Source organism: Stigmatopora argus, chromosome 19, assembly GCF_051989625.1.
Source record: "Stigmatopora argus isolate UIUO_Sarg chromosome 19, RoL_Sarg_1.0, whole genome shotgun sequence".
Classification (NCBI taxonomy): Eukaryota; Metazoa; Chordata; class Actinopteri; order Syngnathiformes; family Syngnathidae; genus Stigmatopora; species Stigmatopora argus.
The window spans coordinates 5,758,973-5,778,305 of NC_135405.1; the positions used below are offsets into that span (position 1 = coordinate 5,758,973).

Consider the following 19,333-nt stretch of genomic DNA (forward strand, 5'->3'; position numbering starts at 1 on the left):
ATCGCATGTTTAGAGTTTGACTTTCATAAGCCTTTGTGAGTTGTTCTCTCTTGGCCTGATGAATGACACAAAAAGCTATGGCAGTTTAAATAATGAGTGTAATTGGGAACAAAAGAGCCCGTGTCACGCGTATCAGAGTCTCCCACTGTACTCGATACACAGTGTCACCATTCTGAGATCAGAGTAGCAAACAAGAAGCAAGAGGATTCTCGCCAGCCACTTGATGAGCAAATTTCATTAGATTTAGGGCATACCATTCACAATTATTCATTTAGACAACAGAGTTGCATAAACAAAATCAAAAATTCTCTTAACTGCAGTGCACAAATCCTGTGCTCAAATCCCGCTCAGTTTGAATGGTTGTCTACCCGATTTCCATTGACTCAAGACCAATGTTCCCTCTAATTTTTTGTTTGTCTGGGCAGAAAGACAACCTCCCTGAGCACACTGAATACCGGTGTGAGCAACATCATCATTGCTCGCTATGGGCACACACTAGTATCACACCTGCGATAAGCAGGTGTATGTCTACTACACATTAATGATTTAGTAATAATAAAATGTAATGATTAATATCTATGAATGGGCGGCCCGGCGGATGAGTGGTTCACGCGTCGGCCTCACAGCTAAAAAAAAAAAAAAAAAAAAAAAAAATGGGATTTTATTTTGTGCGCTCCATATGATTTACTGTGCGCAGAGAAGACGAGAGTAGTGCGCAATTGCGCAAGCGTGCAGCTTAGAGGGAACATTGCTCAAGACCAAGTCTTGAGTAATGCTATTGGAATAGACCCTTCCATCCCACAACCCTGAATTCAGGATATATAGTTCAATAATTGCAATATCTTCTGTTTAAAAGCAATTTTCTTTTGCCAGAGGTCATTGTGGCAGTGTCATGAACAACAACCGGTGTGTAAAATCAACCCATAATTCACTCAAGGCATCTCTCAAATGATTGCACTGACAGGCAGACATTACCACCCACTGGAAATCTGTGCTCACAGTCATACACTATGTACTGCTGATTTGTCATCACTGACAGAACTTTTAATCTTACAAAATACAAAACAGCTCATCAGTGGGTAGGTGAAAAAAAATGGTGACAGCTCATTTTTATGTTGCGGCCCGGCAGCTGAATCATTAGTGTGTCGGTCTCACAGCTCTGGGGTCATGGGTTCAAATCCAGATCGGTCCACCTGTGTGGAGTTTGCATGTTCTAGGTGGTCCGGTTTCCTCCCATATTCCAAAAACATACATAATAGGCTGATTGGACACTCTAAATTGCCCCTATGTATGGGTGTGATTGTGCATAGTTATCTGTCTCCTAGTGCCCTGCCATTGGCTGGCCACCGATTCAGGGTGTCCCCCGCCTCTGGCTCTCAGCTGGGATAGGTTCCAGCACCCCCGGCGATCCTAATGAAAATAAAGCGGTTCATAAAATGAATGACTGAAGGTTTTAAATGAAGTCCTTCCACCCACCCATAACCTCATGTAACTTATATTCCACGCAGTTCTTAATATGTCCACTGGAGGACACAATTGTCCTCAACACGATAATAATAAAGTTATACCATGTCGAATATGGATCATTTGGGCACTCCAGGCAAACCAAGTAGTAATTCGGCCTTCCACATTCGGAAGTCCAAATAATAATAATGATTATCATCTTGTTTATCATTTGGAAAAAAAGTTTTTGAAGATTTTTGCAAGCACAGTTTTAACACTTACTGTAAGTGACAGAAATTAAATATTATATTTGGCATATTTCACCATTTCAACTACTTTATTTTGTGTCACTCTCTACTGATCTCACTAACAGCCGTGCTTGTGCACAGGAAATAATTGCTGGCTGTTGTTTATGACCCAAATTCAGTCCCTTAATGAGAAAGAGTTGAAACCGAAAGATGCTTTATTTAAAATGCGTCACTGATTTGGATGGCAAGTTCAGGCCTGTATTTTGCATTTGATTAAAATAGGATCTGATGTAATGCTTCAATTTACACACCTTCTGAATCCCTCCATTGTTCCTTCATAATTCTTTCATTGTTCTATTTTATTACCACCAAGTCTGAATTTGCATATGTCAATCCTCAGTAGTCAGCTGCTTTAAGCATGCTTCACATTTTTCAAGAGATTCCTATGGCGCAGGCGAAGGATTGTCTTATCGGTTGACGCCCAACCAACCATAATTAGCATACTATACCTTGATCAAAGCAGCCATTATTTCCATGACCTAAATCTAATTTTTCATATAGCTATTTTGCATAAAGTGTCAGTGTCACAAAACTGTAAGCCAGTGTTATTGTCAACAGTTTGACATTTGGAACTTCCACAGGATGATGCGTCCCAAATTCTTATTTTAATATGAATTGAACTTTCTCATTGTGTGTTTACACATGAGAAAACTGCCTGAATTATACCGTACATATACAGCCCTTTATTTTAAAGAAGCAATAAAGTTATTTGCTAATATTTTAAACGGTTTCATGCATGAGATAAGTTGAAATGTGATAGTCTAATAACTTAGCGATACTGCAGCTTTAACTGCAGTATATGAGGCAGATGCCTGTATAAAAATAGAAATGAGTAGGAAGAGTTTTATAAATATGGCAAGTTAGACATACAGTTTGAGGAGGGGACTTAATGTGGACAGCAGTACCTCCTTTGATGTGGGCTTCAGTGGGGCCCAACATGAAGCAAACCTGCTGAGGGAAGGGGATTTCCAACACAGCCTGGTCTCCTCTATTACCACCACTTCAGCCTTTGCATCCTTTGAAGGAGCCACAATTGAAAAACACACTATGCGTAGCACTATAAAAGCCATAAATGGTAAATAATGGCACCATCTTTAGGCTGAGATAACTAAAAATAAAGTTTGGGCTGTAAGCGTCCCCAAAAAGTTGGTATTATGTCTAAAACATTTCGATGCTTGCAAATAACATACTCAAAGGCATACTCAAAGGAAATAGGAGGGTTTTTTATGTTGCTTAAAATACAATAGCCTTATCACTTCATTTAATAAAATGAACGTTTTCCTTTTCTTCGCATAGTGGGGAATACTTGATAGTACTTGTTATATGTAAGTCCTCAAAATAATAATATACAGTCTAGTGATGAATAATAACATAGTTGTTTGTTTTTAAAAGACTTCAAGACACCTAGCTATAAGTCTAATAAATCTGTTTTAATCTAAGAAATAGTTCAGAAAATTCATAGTGGTATTGTTCTCTTTGAATCATTCATTCATTCAATCACCTTCAATATCACATAGCCTCCAAAGGGTTGCGGGGCTTGCTGGAGCCTATTCCAGCTGACTTCGAGCGAAAGACAGACTAAAATCTAGACTGGTCGCCAGTCAGCTGTAGGGCACAAAGAGACAAACAACTCACACTCACAATCATACTGCCATCAGTGACCGCACCGAAGTCAGGCGCCTCTCATTGAATCATCTTGCAGAAATCCAATATTTCCAAACCTCCAGACTATATACGTACTTAAGGATACTACTACTGCTACTATTACTCTTACCATTACTACTACTACTACTACTATTACTGCTACCATTACTACTACTACTACTATTACTGCTACCATTACTACTACTACTACTACTACTACTATTACTGCTACTACTACTACTACTACTATTACCGCTACCATTACTACTACTACTATTACTGCTACCATTACTACTACTACTATTATTACTGCTACCATTACTACTACTACTATTACAGCTACCATTACTACTACTACTACTTCTACTACTACTACTACTGCTACCATTACTACTACTACTACTATTACTGCTACCATTACTACTACTACTATTACTACTACCATTACTACTACTACTACCATTACTACTACTACTACCATTACTACTACTACTACCATTACTACTACTACTATTAGTACTACCATTACTATTACTACTACCATTACTACCACTACTACTACTACTACTACACTTTTGGCTTATCCCGTGAGGGTCGCCACAGCGAATCAACTTTTCCCATTTGCTCCTGTCATTTCCATTATCCTCCCCTATACCAATCACTTTAATGTCATCCCTTACTATATCCATTTATGTTCTCCCAGGTCAAATTCTAGCCCTGTACCCTGGCAATTCCAATCTCATTATCCTTCTACCAATATAGTCTCTCTTTGCTCTCTGCTCTGGACATGCACAAGCTATTGAAATTTGGTCTCTATGACCTTGTCTGTAAAATGCCTAATGCTCACTGTCTCTGTTATTGTCTTTTCAAAATCGTACCCACCCTAGACCCTCTTGAGGAAAACCTCAGCTCGGCTATTTTTTGTTCCGCCTCCTGTCATTTCCTCAGAGCTACTGTCTCAAGGCCAGGCATCATGGGGAGCTTTACCTATGTCCTGCAGACCTTTCCCTTCATCGAGGCTGGCCCTCCTATATAACACACCGGATACCTTCCTCCAGCTGTATTTCACATTCTCCATCAGCCTACACTGTTGACCCTAAGTATTTGATGTTCTCTACCTTCTATACATCTACTTCTTATAATTTCACTATTAATTTGTGCAAATTTCTGGTCAATTTCTCATTTTCAGACATGCAAACATTGTTTGCGTAGCCATTTAAGCTTAGCCTCATTATCGTGTTATGTGAATTGTAAGAGTTATTTGTTTTATCTTTTATCTACTTGCGTAAAACTGGAGCCAAAATGTTCAATATGAACTATGTATACTGGCCTGACTCCCCCTACTGGCTAATTCAGAACCCATAGGCAACAATAAGTCTGCAATTAGCCAATGTAGTAATCAATTCTGAGAGGAAATAATGTAAGCAGGGCTTAATTTAATTATTCATTAAATTATTATCCGAACCGCTTATCCTCAGAAGCCCTCAGAACTTCGCTGGGATGGCTCCACCAATCGTATGACGCTGACCAAGATAAGCGGTATTGAAACTGGATGGGTCATTATACCGATGACAAAGAGTAGCTCAATCTATTTTTAATCTCCATTCCTTATATTTGTAATAATAGGACAATGATTCACAGATTCCTGTGGGGAAAGATTTCAGAACACTAATTCATAATTCTGGCAAGACCTTGAAAATTTATTAAGAAGTTAGTTTAGGAAAACATTCCCAAATCTATTGGTGAATGAAGCCCATTGTCCCAAATCTTGGAATTCTACAATGAGGAAATCTCCCAACATCCTGGAGGAGAGGAAAGTCCCTGCTTTTGTTCTGCTTTGCCCACCCCATGAAAAAGCACAACAATATATATTTTTAACAGTTTTTCTAAATTTAACCTGTTTAGAGTTGCTACTTTAAAATCTGCAATATTACAATATTATTTTAAGTTGTTAGTCTACCAGCAGTTTCATGGTAAAAACCTTTGATACAAGAATTTCAGAACATGAGCGATGATATTTGGTGACATAATTCATCATTAAGTGTTTATTATGTCTGTGACTGATCCAGGGGAATGATTAAGAACAGGACTATGCTATTATCTTTGTGTTTTTTTTTTCCGGTTTCTCTTCGTTTCCTCAAAACAAAAATCTGACGCCACTCAAGCTGCTAACTGCACAGGCCTGTTTGCCCGTGTGGGGAAACAACTCGTGACACAAAGGGGGAAATTTGAAAGGACAAGCTAAGGGAGGCAGTCAAGCGGCTCATTGTCCCGCAGTGAGGATCTAGTCTAACAAAGAAAAGCAGTGAGAGAGGAATTCCCCTAAGTAAGTTCAAACGTTTGCAGATGTGCGACTGGCCAACCGCTACTGTACACATCTGGTGAAAGCATCCCAATAAACCCCCACCTCGTTCTCTCTTTCCATCGCTGTCTCTACTCCTTGCCTGGTCTATGCAATACTGCCCTCCGCTCTACCCTGAAAAAGCAATTTAGGAGCACACATGGCAACCGCTGCACGCAGGCCAGTCAGGCGGCCTGTCACTCAGTAGTCTGCAGTGGATCTGAAGTAAAGTGCAAATAAAAGGAAGCCTGAAAAGGCTATTATCTTGGCAGCAGGAGGAGAGATTTGTGCTGAGGGAAAGTTTGGGGGATTTTCACTTGCAGCTTCCAAGTAACTGTGCTACTGGAGGTCAGCAGTAGTCCACCACTCTTCCAAAGATGACATAGAAAAATGGCAGGATTTCTACATTTTTTTAAGATATGTTCAATCTTTAACTTTGCCAAGCACACAAAGCAAAATGATCATTTTCCATTTCTACTGTGCTAATGAGTATGTACAGAAGGTATGCGGTGTATTTTTTAGTGGTGCAACTGCCAAAAATCACAGTTCAGTAAAAATCTTAGTTTACACAGGCATTCGGTGAGTTCACATTTGGATTATATTCATAAAAGTAATCTAAAACAGATTTAAATACATTTTAAGTTAAACAAGAAATACAATTGTGTTATGTTGAAATAATATTTATTTTAGAGGTGCTGTTTGAAAGGCGTAATCAAGTTTAATGTACTATATGACCACAAGCATATTTGGTAGCTGTCACGCCCACTATAAAGCCTGTGCTGAACTTGCTCAAGGGCAAAGGTCCGTGTCTCCTCCTATTTGCAAATTACCAGTTCAAAACAATATACGTACAATTTATCTGCCATACTTCACAACCACTTTCAGATATAAAATCTCAGAGTTAAATAAATCATTTTTTTTTTTTGTCATTGCAGTGCATAAAGTCAGAATTTAATTTTTGGTATTTGTTTCCGCATGTTTGGGAACAATTAATCGGATACCGATTTCATAATGAAACTAAGAGTTTGTTAGTTAGGGCGTGGGGGGTTGCCAGGGTGGTGCTGTTGTCACCTTGAGAGTGCTCATTATTCACCTTTCGAAAATAAAATATCCAAACAAGTCAGTCAGACTTGTTTGTAGTAGACATTGCACACGGGGTAGAAGCGCATAAATGTTCACACACACACACAATAGCGGGAAATTCCCAACAAAAATTCCACCCGAGCAGTGTGAGGACATTCCTGTGTTTTTCACGTCTCGCTGCTGAAATGAAAGTCACATCTACTGCTATGGAGTCTTTTTCAAAGTTCTGAATGCCCTCAAGCTAGCAATAAATCTTCCCCAACTGGGGATATTGGAAGTAAGATTAAGTTTCCTGACAGGACTTTAGAAATATGGGAAGCATGAAGGAACAAGCAGAAATGAAGGAAGGGAATTTAGGTGTTAACAGCAAGAAAATTCACACCCATTAACTATTTTTTAAGCCTCTAAATCAAGTTGCAGTCTTGCCAGAAAACACACAATAAATGTTTCAAATGCAACATTTTATCAGCTGTTGAATTCTTGGGAATTTTTGTTCTCCAAATTCCCCTTGCATTCTCTGGAATGATATCACCACTCAATGTCATTCAGAATTTATTATCCTTTTTAACATTGACATAACAAACATGATCCATGACATCTTTTTTCCATCCAGGGACAGCGTGTCACATGCAATTAATGAATGCAAAAGTGTTTTAGAGGGGGAATTTTTATAGGCGTTCAGTAGTGTGTCAAACATGAGTCATGCCGTTTGGTGGATCATTCAGTCGCCATCGTCTACCACAATTGCATGTAACTGTTGTCGCCATACATGCCTTCCCTGTTTTTAGTCTAACAGTGGTATCATTGTTCTTTTTGGGATTGATCATTCTGGTTTGATGCATCATTTTTATTACTCATTACCAGTGGCGGTCCGTGCATTTTCTCATAGCGCCTTCAATGGGTAAAATCCACTTCCTAGCAGCATTTAGTGATTAAATACAAACACTGGAGCTTTTCAGATATCAGAACTTGGCCCACAATTGAAATATTATTTAGGAATATAGCCATATTTTACTCACCAAAAATCATTTTTAACTGTACACAATATCCATCCTCCTTTCTTCCTTCTTTTATATCGCCATCGAAGCTAATGGTGAAAGTCGAGCCAGTCCTGTCGTATTTCTGGCGTAGTCCGTCTTGAAAATGGCTTTAAATGAACACAACAATATATTTGCGTGTGCAGTTCGCTCCAAATATAGTTTGGTAGCTATGGCTAATCTCTAGCCAATCATAGTTGGTGAAAGCGATGACGTATCCCTACGCCTGCGACAAGGCAATGATGTATCCCTACGCCTGCGACAAGGCATTGTGGTGTTGCCAACTCGAAATCTGATTGGTTAAAGCAACAGTCTTATCGACGCTTGTTTAATGCAGCAGAGCCTGCAGAACTGATTGTGAAGGCCTTGAGGCAGATTTCTGACCCTGGCAACAAATAATGGCTGAAATGTGATTGGTTAAATGCTTCAATATGAAAACACACATCTGGAAGCAGTGCAACCAGGGGGAAAACCAATGAAAGGAAGCTAACAGACAATTTGGAATTATTTAATAAGTATTGATCGACCAAATATAATATATGATTCAGATATTTCTTAGGCCAGCAGAGAAGGCCTTGAAGCCACTGCTCATTACACATATTACAGCCTGACAGAATTGGGATTGCTACAATCTTTCATGTCCTCTAAGTGGTGACCAGGAAATACAGACTCCCATAATTATGCTTTCAGATTTTTTTTTCCAACCTCTAGTTCCCTTTCGGGGAAATGTAGTGGCTGCTGGTTTGACTTTGGAGAGGAGACTGGGAGACAGAGGCTTAAATCAAGTACAGTTTATTTCTATAGCCCTTAATTCGAAAAATGTCTCAAAAGGATTTTACAAGACCACAGTTTAAAAAGATCGATGACATCTCCTAGCCTAAACCATTCATCTGGGGAAAGATAAACTCCAATAAAACCCATTTTGGAAAAAAAAAGTAAGCACGAGAACATAAATAGAAGGACCCCTTTACAAGGAGGACTAGATGACAGTCGAAGCCAAGGAGGCAATCACGTTATTTAAAATAAATGTAATAAAATACTGAACCGAAAGAGAGTCCATTTGATGGTATCCTGCCATGCGTTATAGTATCAAAGGCAGTAGGTAGTAGGAAAGAGACATAAGATACTTATGTTAAGAATAGTGTATACTTGGGTTGGAAAAATTGGATGTAAAAAGAATTCTATAGCGACGTCACTCATTCCTGCTCCCATTTGAAGCTCGCTTTTTACTGCCAAACTGGAAGGCCAGAAAAGCCTGACAGCTGCTCAATCTTGGGATTGAGGAAAAGCCTGTCAAAATTTTGGCTTGGCCATGTTTTTGGTGTGCATCGTCCAAAAAAACACTTTGTAACCAGAGGGTGGTTAAACAACATGTCTTTAAAGAATGTGTTTTCTTATAGATTTAGAAATAAACCTTCCTTTTGAGAATGTGTCATTGTTCAGTCTGGTTTCAGTGTACACCCATTACAAACAAGGTAGTTTACTCTACTATGTCTGAAAAGAAGCAAACCGGAAAAGTTCCAGCACATGTAAAAAGACACATTCCAGGTGGCATTATGTTACATCACATTGATGTAGCGGTGGTTTTAGTAAATGTGAAAACAGCTTTGTTGCATTATTCATTCATAGGATACTCCCTGGGGTTGTGAGAATGCAAGCAAGGAATCAAAAGGTTTAACCATGTTTTAGGCAGTGTGTGTTTAATATTTTTAATTTATTTAAAAAATAACTTGAAAAAAAAATACAGTTTTTACCTGAATATGGCTGTTCAAAGTGGACATAGAGCGGAAGGATTTTGGGTTATTTTTATAATCATTTATTTTGGCTTGCATTCGAGTTTTCTTAGGATCTATAGTATGCAAATTATATTTTATACTTGATGGAAATTGTGCTCAAAGGTCCAATTGGATTGCCTCAGATATGGTCTCTTCAGTGAAAGAGTTTCTCCATTAGCTAGTGACTGTATCAACAGGCAGTGGGAAAAAAAAGCTTTTGGTTTTGACAAAAAAAAGCCTTCTGTCAGTGCTGACCTGCTTGATTTGCAGTTCTGTTAAAAGATGAGCATTAGTGTACCGCATGTTTAGGTCATCATGTACCACAATGAGATAGCATTTGAGGAGAAGCATTATTATGAGGATGAGGTCATGCTTTCTAAACTCATCATGCCCTGTAGTTAAATCTGAGCTAAATCCACTTGAATTTCATTGAAAAGATCATTACTATAGGGATCATGTAGATCATATTTCTACTTAGAACATACTAATAAGATTCAGTGAAGAGTTCAGTGGCAAATTGCGTGCTCAGATGCATGAATGAGAGGAAGTGTAAGGGTTAGCCGCCCTAGACGGGAAGTAAATCTATTTTAAATCAGGTGTTACTTGTCTTGGGAATTTTCTTTTCAGGTTATTTCAGGTTAAAACTATTTTATTTATAGTATTCAAGATAGTTCTGTTGGTGAGAGCCAGACACTGGGTTATATCAGTACAAATTCATCCTTAATAGATTGTATAAGGCATTTCTATAACTGTTAGTTTTACACACATTGTAATTGTTGCGAAACAAACAACCAGGGAGTTTTGCAAGATAAAAAAGAGACCACTCTTACAGATCTTAAGACATGTGTGCTATTCTGTGGAACTTCACAGTCATCGTGACTTCCACTCAGGCATGTTTCCCTTATCTAGCTATTGCAAATCTTTGGCTAATTTAAGTCTCACTTCTAAAGTTCATTGATCCTTTTTACAAAGCAGATTACCTGACATGAAATGTTGATATATTAATCTTTTCGCAAGATGTCCATATTTTCTGAAATTAAATAAGGCCAGGCCCGGTTGCATTAATATTGACCCCACCATTTATTCACAATGAATTGATTTCTAAATTTCAAGAATAAACTCTGTATATTTGTTGGTTTGGAGACATGCACCGAAATGTTAATAGTAGCCATTCTTCGAAAATATACAAATAAAGACATCTTGCACAATATCTACTTGTCTCATTCCTATTTAAATGACTCGATTTTGCTGAGGTTCTGTGTTCTGTGTCATGTGCATGCTGACTACAGCTTGAGGTCCAATGACAGAAAGTGCTGACATTAGATCACGCAAGGGCGCAACTAGATTTGCATTGGCCAAAGACACTAACTTGACAAAAATGTTTCAACATCTTTTATTTTGCTTTTTTGGGGGAGGAGTACAGTAATACCTAGAGATACGAGCTTAATGCATTCCAAGACCGAGCTTATATGTCAGTTTACTCTTATCTCAAATCAATTTTGCTCGGAATGTTCCTCGTATCTCAAATTTTCTTGTATGTTGGGACACTCATATGACAAGGTATTACTGTATACAGAAATAAATCAAATTAGCGTGGGCAGTGTAAATTCTTATGTATGAAGCGAATTGAAGTGGGTGATACTACAATTTAAACCGTAAAAGAAACCAGGATGCTCAGTTCATCACCAGACCTGGCTAACACAGTGATAAAATCATAATTACAGTATCATTTTTTAATATGGCATGAAAACAAATTTTTTGCATGGAAATACCTATAATTTAACATGCCTTTTGAACAAGACGACATGTTCTTATACCGCAAAGAACCTCATTGCATGACAGTGGTAACCTCAAAACATCGTGGTCAAAGTACTTTACCAAGGGAGTTGTATATACTGCCTTAAAAACTCATAGCATATGTTTTATATTGTGTGCTTTTTTGGGGGGGAACCCAAAATAATAAAGTACGGGTCATTTTATTTCAAAGAAAAAAAGTATTCTTTTATTTAAATAAATAACAGGAGATTGAGCATTTCAGTAATTGATCGTTAAGTTGTGTCAGGCCATTTTTGTTGTTGTTATTTTTTTCTTTTTTCCGTTTAAGTTGACTCTATACCTGCACAGTTTTTTTCATGATTGGTAGCATAGTCATTATTTGACTTGCTGTACTATTCATACATGGATAAAATGGGATATGTACAATATACAATACACTTACTGTTGTTTAAAGACTTTGGAAATGTACTCCTTTTTCTACTAACTTACACTTCATTTAGGGAGGAAAACAAAGGGTGTAGTACTCATTGCAAAAGTGTGTGCAACAAGTGACATTGCAACCACATGTGTGCTTGCAACATGACAGACCACGAGGTTAATATATATAAAAAAAGAATGTTCCTTGTTTTTGTGTCAAAGTTAAAGGAAACAAGCCCAGATTCATTACCAACACATGCTATATTTAAATGTTCTTTACATTTCCTGTTGCTAAAAAGCTGAAAGCAAACCATTTTAAATACATTTAAAGCAAAAGGTCTGGTATATATTGCACAAATGGTAAGAATTAAAGTTTAACATTGCAATTGAAGTATATTCTAATGCAGTAAATGGAACAAAAACCTTTGTAACATTTAAGTTTTTCCGCTTGGATAGCACCTGTGACACTGAAACTGGGTACACACATATTCAAGTCATGGTGGGGGTGGGGGGTCTTTCTCACACAAAGTGGAAACACTTCATATAATTATGAATGAGAGATGCTGTCATAGAGTAAAGGCAAAAAGAGTGATGAATAAAAAGTCACAATAAGGTCAGTAGGCATGGGTGGAGGAGGGTTCAATGACTAGGTTATAAAATTCCATTCCTGAGTAACATTAAAATCCGATTTTGAGTATCACCACCTATTGAGTATGTTTAAATAATTTATTATAAAACCTTTTTTATATGCAACCCAATTTGCACCTCATCAAAAATACTATTTATATATTATAAATGATAAAACATGACAAAGGCCGTTGATCAGGAGATTTAAATAAAACATTATACCTATTTCTGATTTCCAATACAATTTTGATTTTTTTTTTTACATTGCATTACCTTGTATTTTTGATTTATTTAACTGTAAAGCAATAATTTTGTGATTACCCTGAAAGAGTGACGACGGTGAACCATACTATGCCTGCACACATTGTGAAATTAAAGATGCTATTTTCAAATAGTCATTCTTCTGTATTCTTTTAATTCCTTGTCCAACTTATACACTATTCTAACACCCACAAAAGAATAATGCTATGTCACATTAGTTTCTTTATTTGGTTAAATGGCATTTTGTCTATTTTTAGGAAAATTATATTATTTTAAAAATTGAACTTAAAGCTTATTATAAGTTGCCTCTAAATAGATTTATATGTTTCCCCGTTTTTAACCCCCTACATGTGAACAAAATGGTGATTGTAGTTTCTTATAAGGCAAAAGAAACAGGAACAGGAAAAATTCTAATGTATTCTCAAACCAATTGTTGATTATTTGTTTCTTTATTACTAAATTCACAACATTGTTTTAGTTTTTTTTTAAAGTAAAATAAAATATAAACATTCTTTTGATTAAATGTCAAGGGATTTAGTATGACCAAGATGCAAATTACATGAAATACCGTAACAGTTATGTTTTTTTATTCGTTGTGTCCTTTTTTTATTTTTTATTTTATTCATTCATTTTCTGAACCGCTTTAACCTCATTAGGGTCGCGGGGGGTGCTGGGGTACATTATGTATTTTACTATTACCATCGTTACCATGGAGAAGGCGGGACTCTTTTGAACCGGATGTAGTTTTCTTCTTCTCTTTCTACATCCGTGTTATAACATAGCGTATTAGCCACTTACATTTTCTATTGAAAGAATACCTCGGCCAAGTTTATCTTGGAAAATGTCCCGAGGATCAAGTGCAGGATTTGATCGCCACATTACCATCTTCTCTCCCGAAGGAAGACTTTATCAAGTTGGTCAGTATGTTTATTGTTTTTAGACAAAAGCCGGCATGTTTGCGCGTCAGCTAAATGCGCTGTCATGGTTCGGTTTGCTCCCCTCATAGCTGGTTGCTATCGTGTTATCATAGCGAGTAAAATAATTGTATTAGATTTAACAATATTTGTATTTGCAAGGTTGGGATTGGGCGACTATGATATTTGAGGGGAAAATCAAACAAACAAACAAACGAACTAGCTGTTTAGCGCCGACCTAGTGTGACTAGCTAACATTTAGCGTGTCAGGTAACCACTGGTTGGTTTATTGTTGTTGTTGTACATTTGACATAACAGAATGCTACACGAAAACTTTATCGGTATGACACTTAAATGAACATCTTTTTTTAAAAATCAATATGTTAGGTCTTGTTGAAATTTACATGCGTTTCTGGTTTGAAGAAATCCAAAGTGAACATCTTGAATAGTAGTCCTAAAAAATTGCGCTAAAATATTTCAGCTCATTTTCTGAACCGCTTTATCCTCACTATGGTCGTGGGGGGTGCTGGAGCCTATCCCAGCTGACTTAGGGCACAGGGGGGGGATGCCCTGAATTGGTGGCCAGCCAATCGCAGGGCGCAAAGAGACAAACAACCATTCATGCTCGCACTCATACCTAGGGGCAATTTAGAGTGTCCAATCAGTCTACCATGCATGTCTTTGGAATGCGTGAGGAAACTGGAGCACCCGGAGAAAACCCACGCATGCCCGGGGGGAACATGCGAACTCCACACAGGTGGACCGACCTGGATTTGAACCCAAGTGCCCCACTGTGAGGCCAACCACTCGCCATGGCCCACTAAAAATATTTTTTCTTCTTTATTTAGGAAGAATTGCTGTACCCTGAGTCTTTTTTATACTAATTATAATACATATTGCATAACGTCCTTTACCACAAGCAGAATTTTTAAATGAAAAAACTTTTGTCCTTGTAACACACCTTTTCCATAAAACAACTGTCTCATAAACAAATTTGCAATCATCACACTTCTAGAATATGCATTCAAGGCTATCAATCAAGGTGGACTCACATCACTTGCAGTTCGTGGGAAGGACTGTGCGGTTGTCGTCACACAAAAAAAAGTACCGGTGAGTGGATATATATGTATTGATATCAGGTTTTAAAGTTTGTTATGTTATCATTAAAATAACAATTTGAAAATGTGTAGTATATACTGCACTTGCTTGTAATCTGCAGAATATTATACTCTGTTATCAATATTTGCGTAACACCCCAAGTGTCTCTCTTGCACTATTTGCACACTTAACCTTGTTTCCACAGTGTACTGCAATGTTCATAACTATAGGTGAACATGAACTGACTAATTGTGTTGAGTTCTTTAGTTATTAACATTTTTTTAATGCATAAAATGTTTAATATTTGATCGTCAATCAATTGCAATCATTTTTTTCCCATTTCAACAGGATAAGCTCCTAGATTCCGCCACAGTTACTCATCTCTTCAGAATAACAGATAACATTGGATGCGTAATGTCTGGCATGACAGGTAACCAAGGGAAGATTTTGTGGTTCAGCTGCATCAACACCTTAAAATTGTTAAAAAATAAAGAGTTTGTACCTCAAAAGTGAGAATTCTTTTAGATTAACAACTTTTCTTTTCCTTCACAAATAACTTTCACAGCTGACAGTCGATCCCAAGTTCAACGTGCTCGCTATGAAGCAGCTAATTGGCAGTACAAGTACGGATATGAGATCCCAGTGGACATGCTATGCAAGAGAATTGCAGACATCTCTCAAGTCTACACGCAGAACGCTGAGATGCGACCATTGGGCTGCTGTAAGTATGTTAGAAATAGTTTTATAATGGATGCATGCATCATTCAAAATACAATGGGTTAATTTCAGATTTTGTCATAAATCCTTTTTATTGGTTAGTCATCACACAGGCCTGTTAATTTTACCAATCTAAAAGGTGAAATTGTCTATTCTCTTTTAATAAGTAATTGTTAATGGCTCAAAAACATGCTATTTTTGTGGTTCCCCAAAAAGGGATTGTTTTATAGATGTAAGGATTCTACCTAATGCCATGGATATTGGATTAGATTGGATAACTTTATTCATCCCGTATTCGGGAAATTTCATTGTGGCAGTAGCAAGAGGGTGATTAGACAGAACAACAAAGCAAAAGCACAATGTACAAAGCAAATCAAAGTAAATGGGATCATTGAGAATCACCAAATCAAATCATTAAGACAGAAAAGCAGCAAAAACACAAGACGAGCAAGAGTGGACGGAGCTACCGCCACCGGCTGCCACTTGAACGGTGCCATTTTGGTTGCGGTAGCAAAAATGGATACAGTCTCAAAAGACGTAAAGTTAGACAAAAACTGAAACCACACACAGGAAGTCTTCCACAAGATAGGGAACTTCTGCAGACTGTGACCGAGGTAGAGAATATGCAGAGTCACTCTTCCAAGCTTATCTGCACAGTTCCTCAGTAGTCTGGAGCTGAAGACAACAGTAGCAGAGTAGAGCCCCTCGACTCTGTTGCTGGTAAGTGCCGACAGCTCTTCCATCTTATGCCATGATGGAATGGTTGGTCAGAAGCGTTGCCTCTTCTCCCGGCACTTTTGTCCAGCTCCGAATCTCCGGCGGCACCGAGGTGTTGCTCCTTCTGCTGCATATTGTAACAGCTAGTCCCATGTGTGTGACAGCGTAGGCATGGCTGAATGGTTCCAAGAAAGAAGTAGCCGAAAGAAGCCAGGCTAACAGAACAAGAAAAGTTGTAAAAACATTAAATTAAAAAGGAATGTATTAAGAAATATTAAAATGTAATTAAAAAAAACATAGGTCTTTAAAACACGAAAAACATAAGAGTGGACAGAGCTACTGCCACTGGCTTCCGTGTGACAGCGCCATCTTGGAAAAAAATCTATATTAAGTAAAATAACATGGCACACAAAATACAGCAATGTCCCATAACTGTACTGCTCTTCATATATTGTTTAATATTTAGTTTTACTGATATCAACCCTAGAATAACACAACACAAAGATACCGTTCATGTGGGGCAGTCACATTCAAATCCTGTTTAAACTTGAAGCAATTATAGAATAACTGGACCATTTAAATTTTTAGTTGTTAAAAACCATCCTAGCATTAAGGTGTGCTACTTACAAAATATAGATCCTCAGAACTGATGTAATGAAAGAATCAGCGTTGCAACAGGAGAAGACACAAAGCCCAACCCCAGTAGAACAAAGGTGAACATACAGACGATAAGGTGTATTGTATAGCACACGCTAAAGAAACCCCTCAGGAGGCTTCCTGGAGATTCCTGCTGAAAAGCCAGAACATCAGTTGTCATATTTTACCCGCAGGTATGATTGTGATCGGAATAGACGAAGAAAGTGGCCCACAGGTCTACAAATGTGACCCGGCAGGCTACTATTGTGGCTTCAAAGCTACTGCTGCTGGGGTGAAGCAGACAGAAGCCACTAGCTTCCTGGAGAAGAAGGTGAAAAAGAAATTGGACTGGACCTTCGAACAAACTATCGAGGTTTGTTATGCAAAAGTGGATTTTATTATTTCTCGTACCCATTAGGAATACCATCTTTTCACAGCTACATGGGTTATTTTATAGATTATTGTAACTTTATCGGTCTCGTGTTCTAACCCTCCCCCTGCCCACCTCCACTGATCTAGACGGCGATCTCTTGTCTGTCAACTGTCCTATCCATTGATTTCAAGCCCTCAGAGCTTGAGGTGGGTGTGGTCACAACGCAAGATCATAAATTCAGGTAAAGGTGGTTTCTTTTTCACTAAAAACAAAAGTGAAAGATTTTTTTGTGATTTTTTTTTTTTTTTTGTCTGGTAGTTGTACCTCGGAATATATTACATTGAAACAATGTGGTAATTTATTCCTTTGGCTTATGTGGAATTTACATTGTATTTGGAAATGTGACAACAGAATTCAAGCAAACTGGAAGAATACGTCTTCCTTAAGTCAAAACCCACACTTTTATGAGTGTGAGCTAGCTTCTTCTTTTTTTTTCTTCAGGATTCTTACAGAAGCTGAAGTGGATACTCACTTGATGTCCCTGGCAGAGCGAGACTGAGCAACAAAAGATAGTTTCTCCTGTTTGAAATTAGGGCAAGATGAGACATGCCGTTTTCACATGAACCCTTGATTTCTCATTTCCCCCACTGATACATTCAAGAATAAAAAAAAGTTTTGGAGTAAACATAAGGTAATGATTTTTTTAATCCTAATGAATTAATGCAGTTTTTATGTATTGAAATGAATTGGTATGCAAATACGAGTTTTAAGAGACTCATAATTATATGCTTTTTCATCAATGCAGGGGGCTTTTCTCTACTATTTTTCTTGTTGTAGCAAGGAATGTAACAAATCACATTTAGATTTGCCCTTATTTTGTCAATGTGCTACATGGGCACAATCAATGAGATCCAAGAAATGTTCAAAAGAAATAGACAGGAGCGTCATCAACTGTTCATCTCTTGTATGGGATGATACAGATTTGTGACTGGCAAAATTGACTCCCAATTCTTTTCACCATACTCGTTTTTGCTAATGGGAATCTTTCATATTGATTTTAGTCCTATTCAATGTTCCCTCTAAGCTGCGTGCGTGCGCAATTGCACACTACTCTCATCTTCTCTGCGCACAGCAAATCATATGGAGCGCACAAAATAAAATCCCTTTTTTTTTTTTTTGCTGTGAGGCCGACGCGCGAACCACTCATCTACCGGGCTGCCCATTCATAGATATTAATCATTACATTTTATTATAACTAAATCATTTATGTGTAGTAGACATGCACCTGCTTATGGCAGGTCTGATACAGGTGTGTGCCCATATCGAGCAATGATGATGTTGCTTACACCGGTACTCAGTGTGCTCAGGGAGGTTGTCTTTCTGCCCAGACAAACAAAAAATTAGAGGGAACATTGGTCCTAATTATAAAAAATTGGGAAATAACTTATTTTCACCAAGGCTGTCGTCATCCCCTCCTGATCAGAAATGATATCATCAGTTAGTCAGTCCAGTTTCCACTAGTAAGCAAACACAGCAATTTGATGACTTCTACCCCACCTATCTTTGACACATAAATCAAACATGGATAAATCCCCTCTCCGATGTCATGTGTTCCTAAATCAAGAAATCATTTTCGGAGCTCCTCTGTCATGTGGAAGTACATGTAATATTAAAAGGAAGCAGCTGAGTCTGGAAAAACCCAGTCCAACGCATGTCTGTATTATCGTGCTAATGTTAACAGCCCTGAGGGCAGGTCTAAGATGGATAACATGTACACTGCTATTAAACCTAGCTGTTCAAGAATACCGAAAGGTACAAATTAAAGGCTTCCTAGTTGTACCGGTTAATCGAGGTAATTCTAGGGGAAGAAAAATAACGTATCAGATGACGGGGATTTGGCTCTACTGTACTTTCCACAAAAGCTTCCTGCTCACTGTGACTAAGCAAAAGGTTCATCGTTTTGTTAAACATATTTCCTCCTTTAGAAGTACGTCTGAAGTTTCTCATATTGCATTCAAGTGGTAGGGGTGGAGTATTTAGTATGTTTTAAGTGTGCCGCCATGGGATTTTCTTTACAGTGTGACTCACATAATGTGACCTCGCCCCATACTAGGAAATCCCAGACCATTCCGTGGAATTGAATCGGATCATTTAGGACTACACATC

General features: G+C 37.9%; 1 protein-coding gene across 1 annotated transcript; it reads left to right on the plus strand.

The window, feature by feature from the left end:
* Window positions 1-13,455: 13,455 nt before the first annotated feature.
* On the plus strand, window positions 13,456-17,967 carry LOC144064629 (proteasome subunit alpha type-6). Its single transcript, XM_077587303.1, has 7 exons — window positions 13,456-13,629; window positions 14,642-14,736; window positions 15,073-15,154; window positions 15,290-15,445; window positions 16,989-17,167; window positions 17,314-17,408; window positions 17,669-17,967. Exons 1-7 carry the CDS (start codon window positions 13,554-13,556, stop codon window positions 17,724-17,726), a joined length of 741 nt encoding a protein of 246 aa, XP_077443429.1. The 5' UTR covers window positions 13,456-13,553; the 3' UTR covers window positions 17,727-17,967.
* The last annotated feature ends 1,366 nt before the right edge of the window (window positions 17,968-19,333 follow it).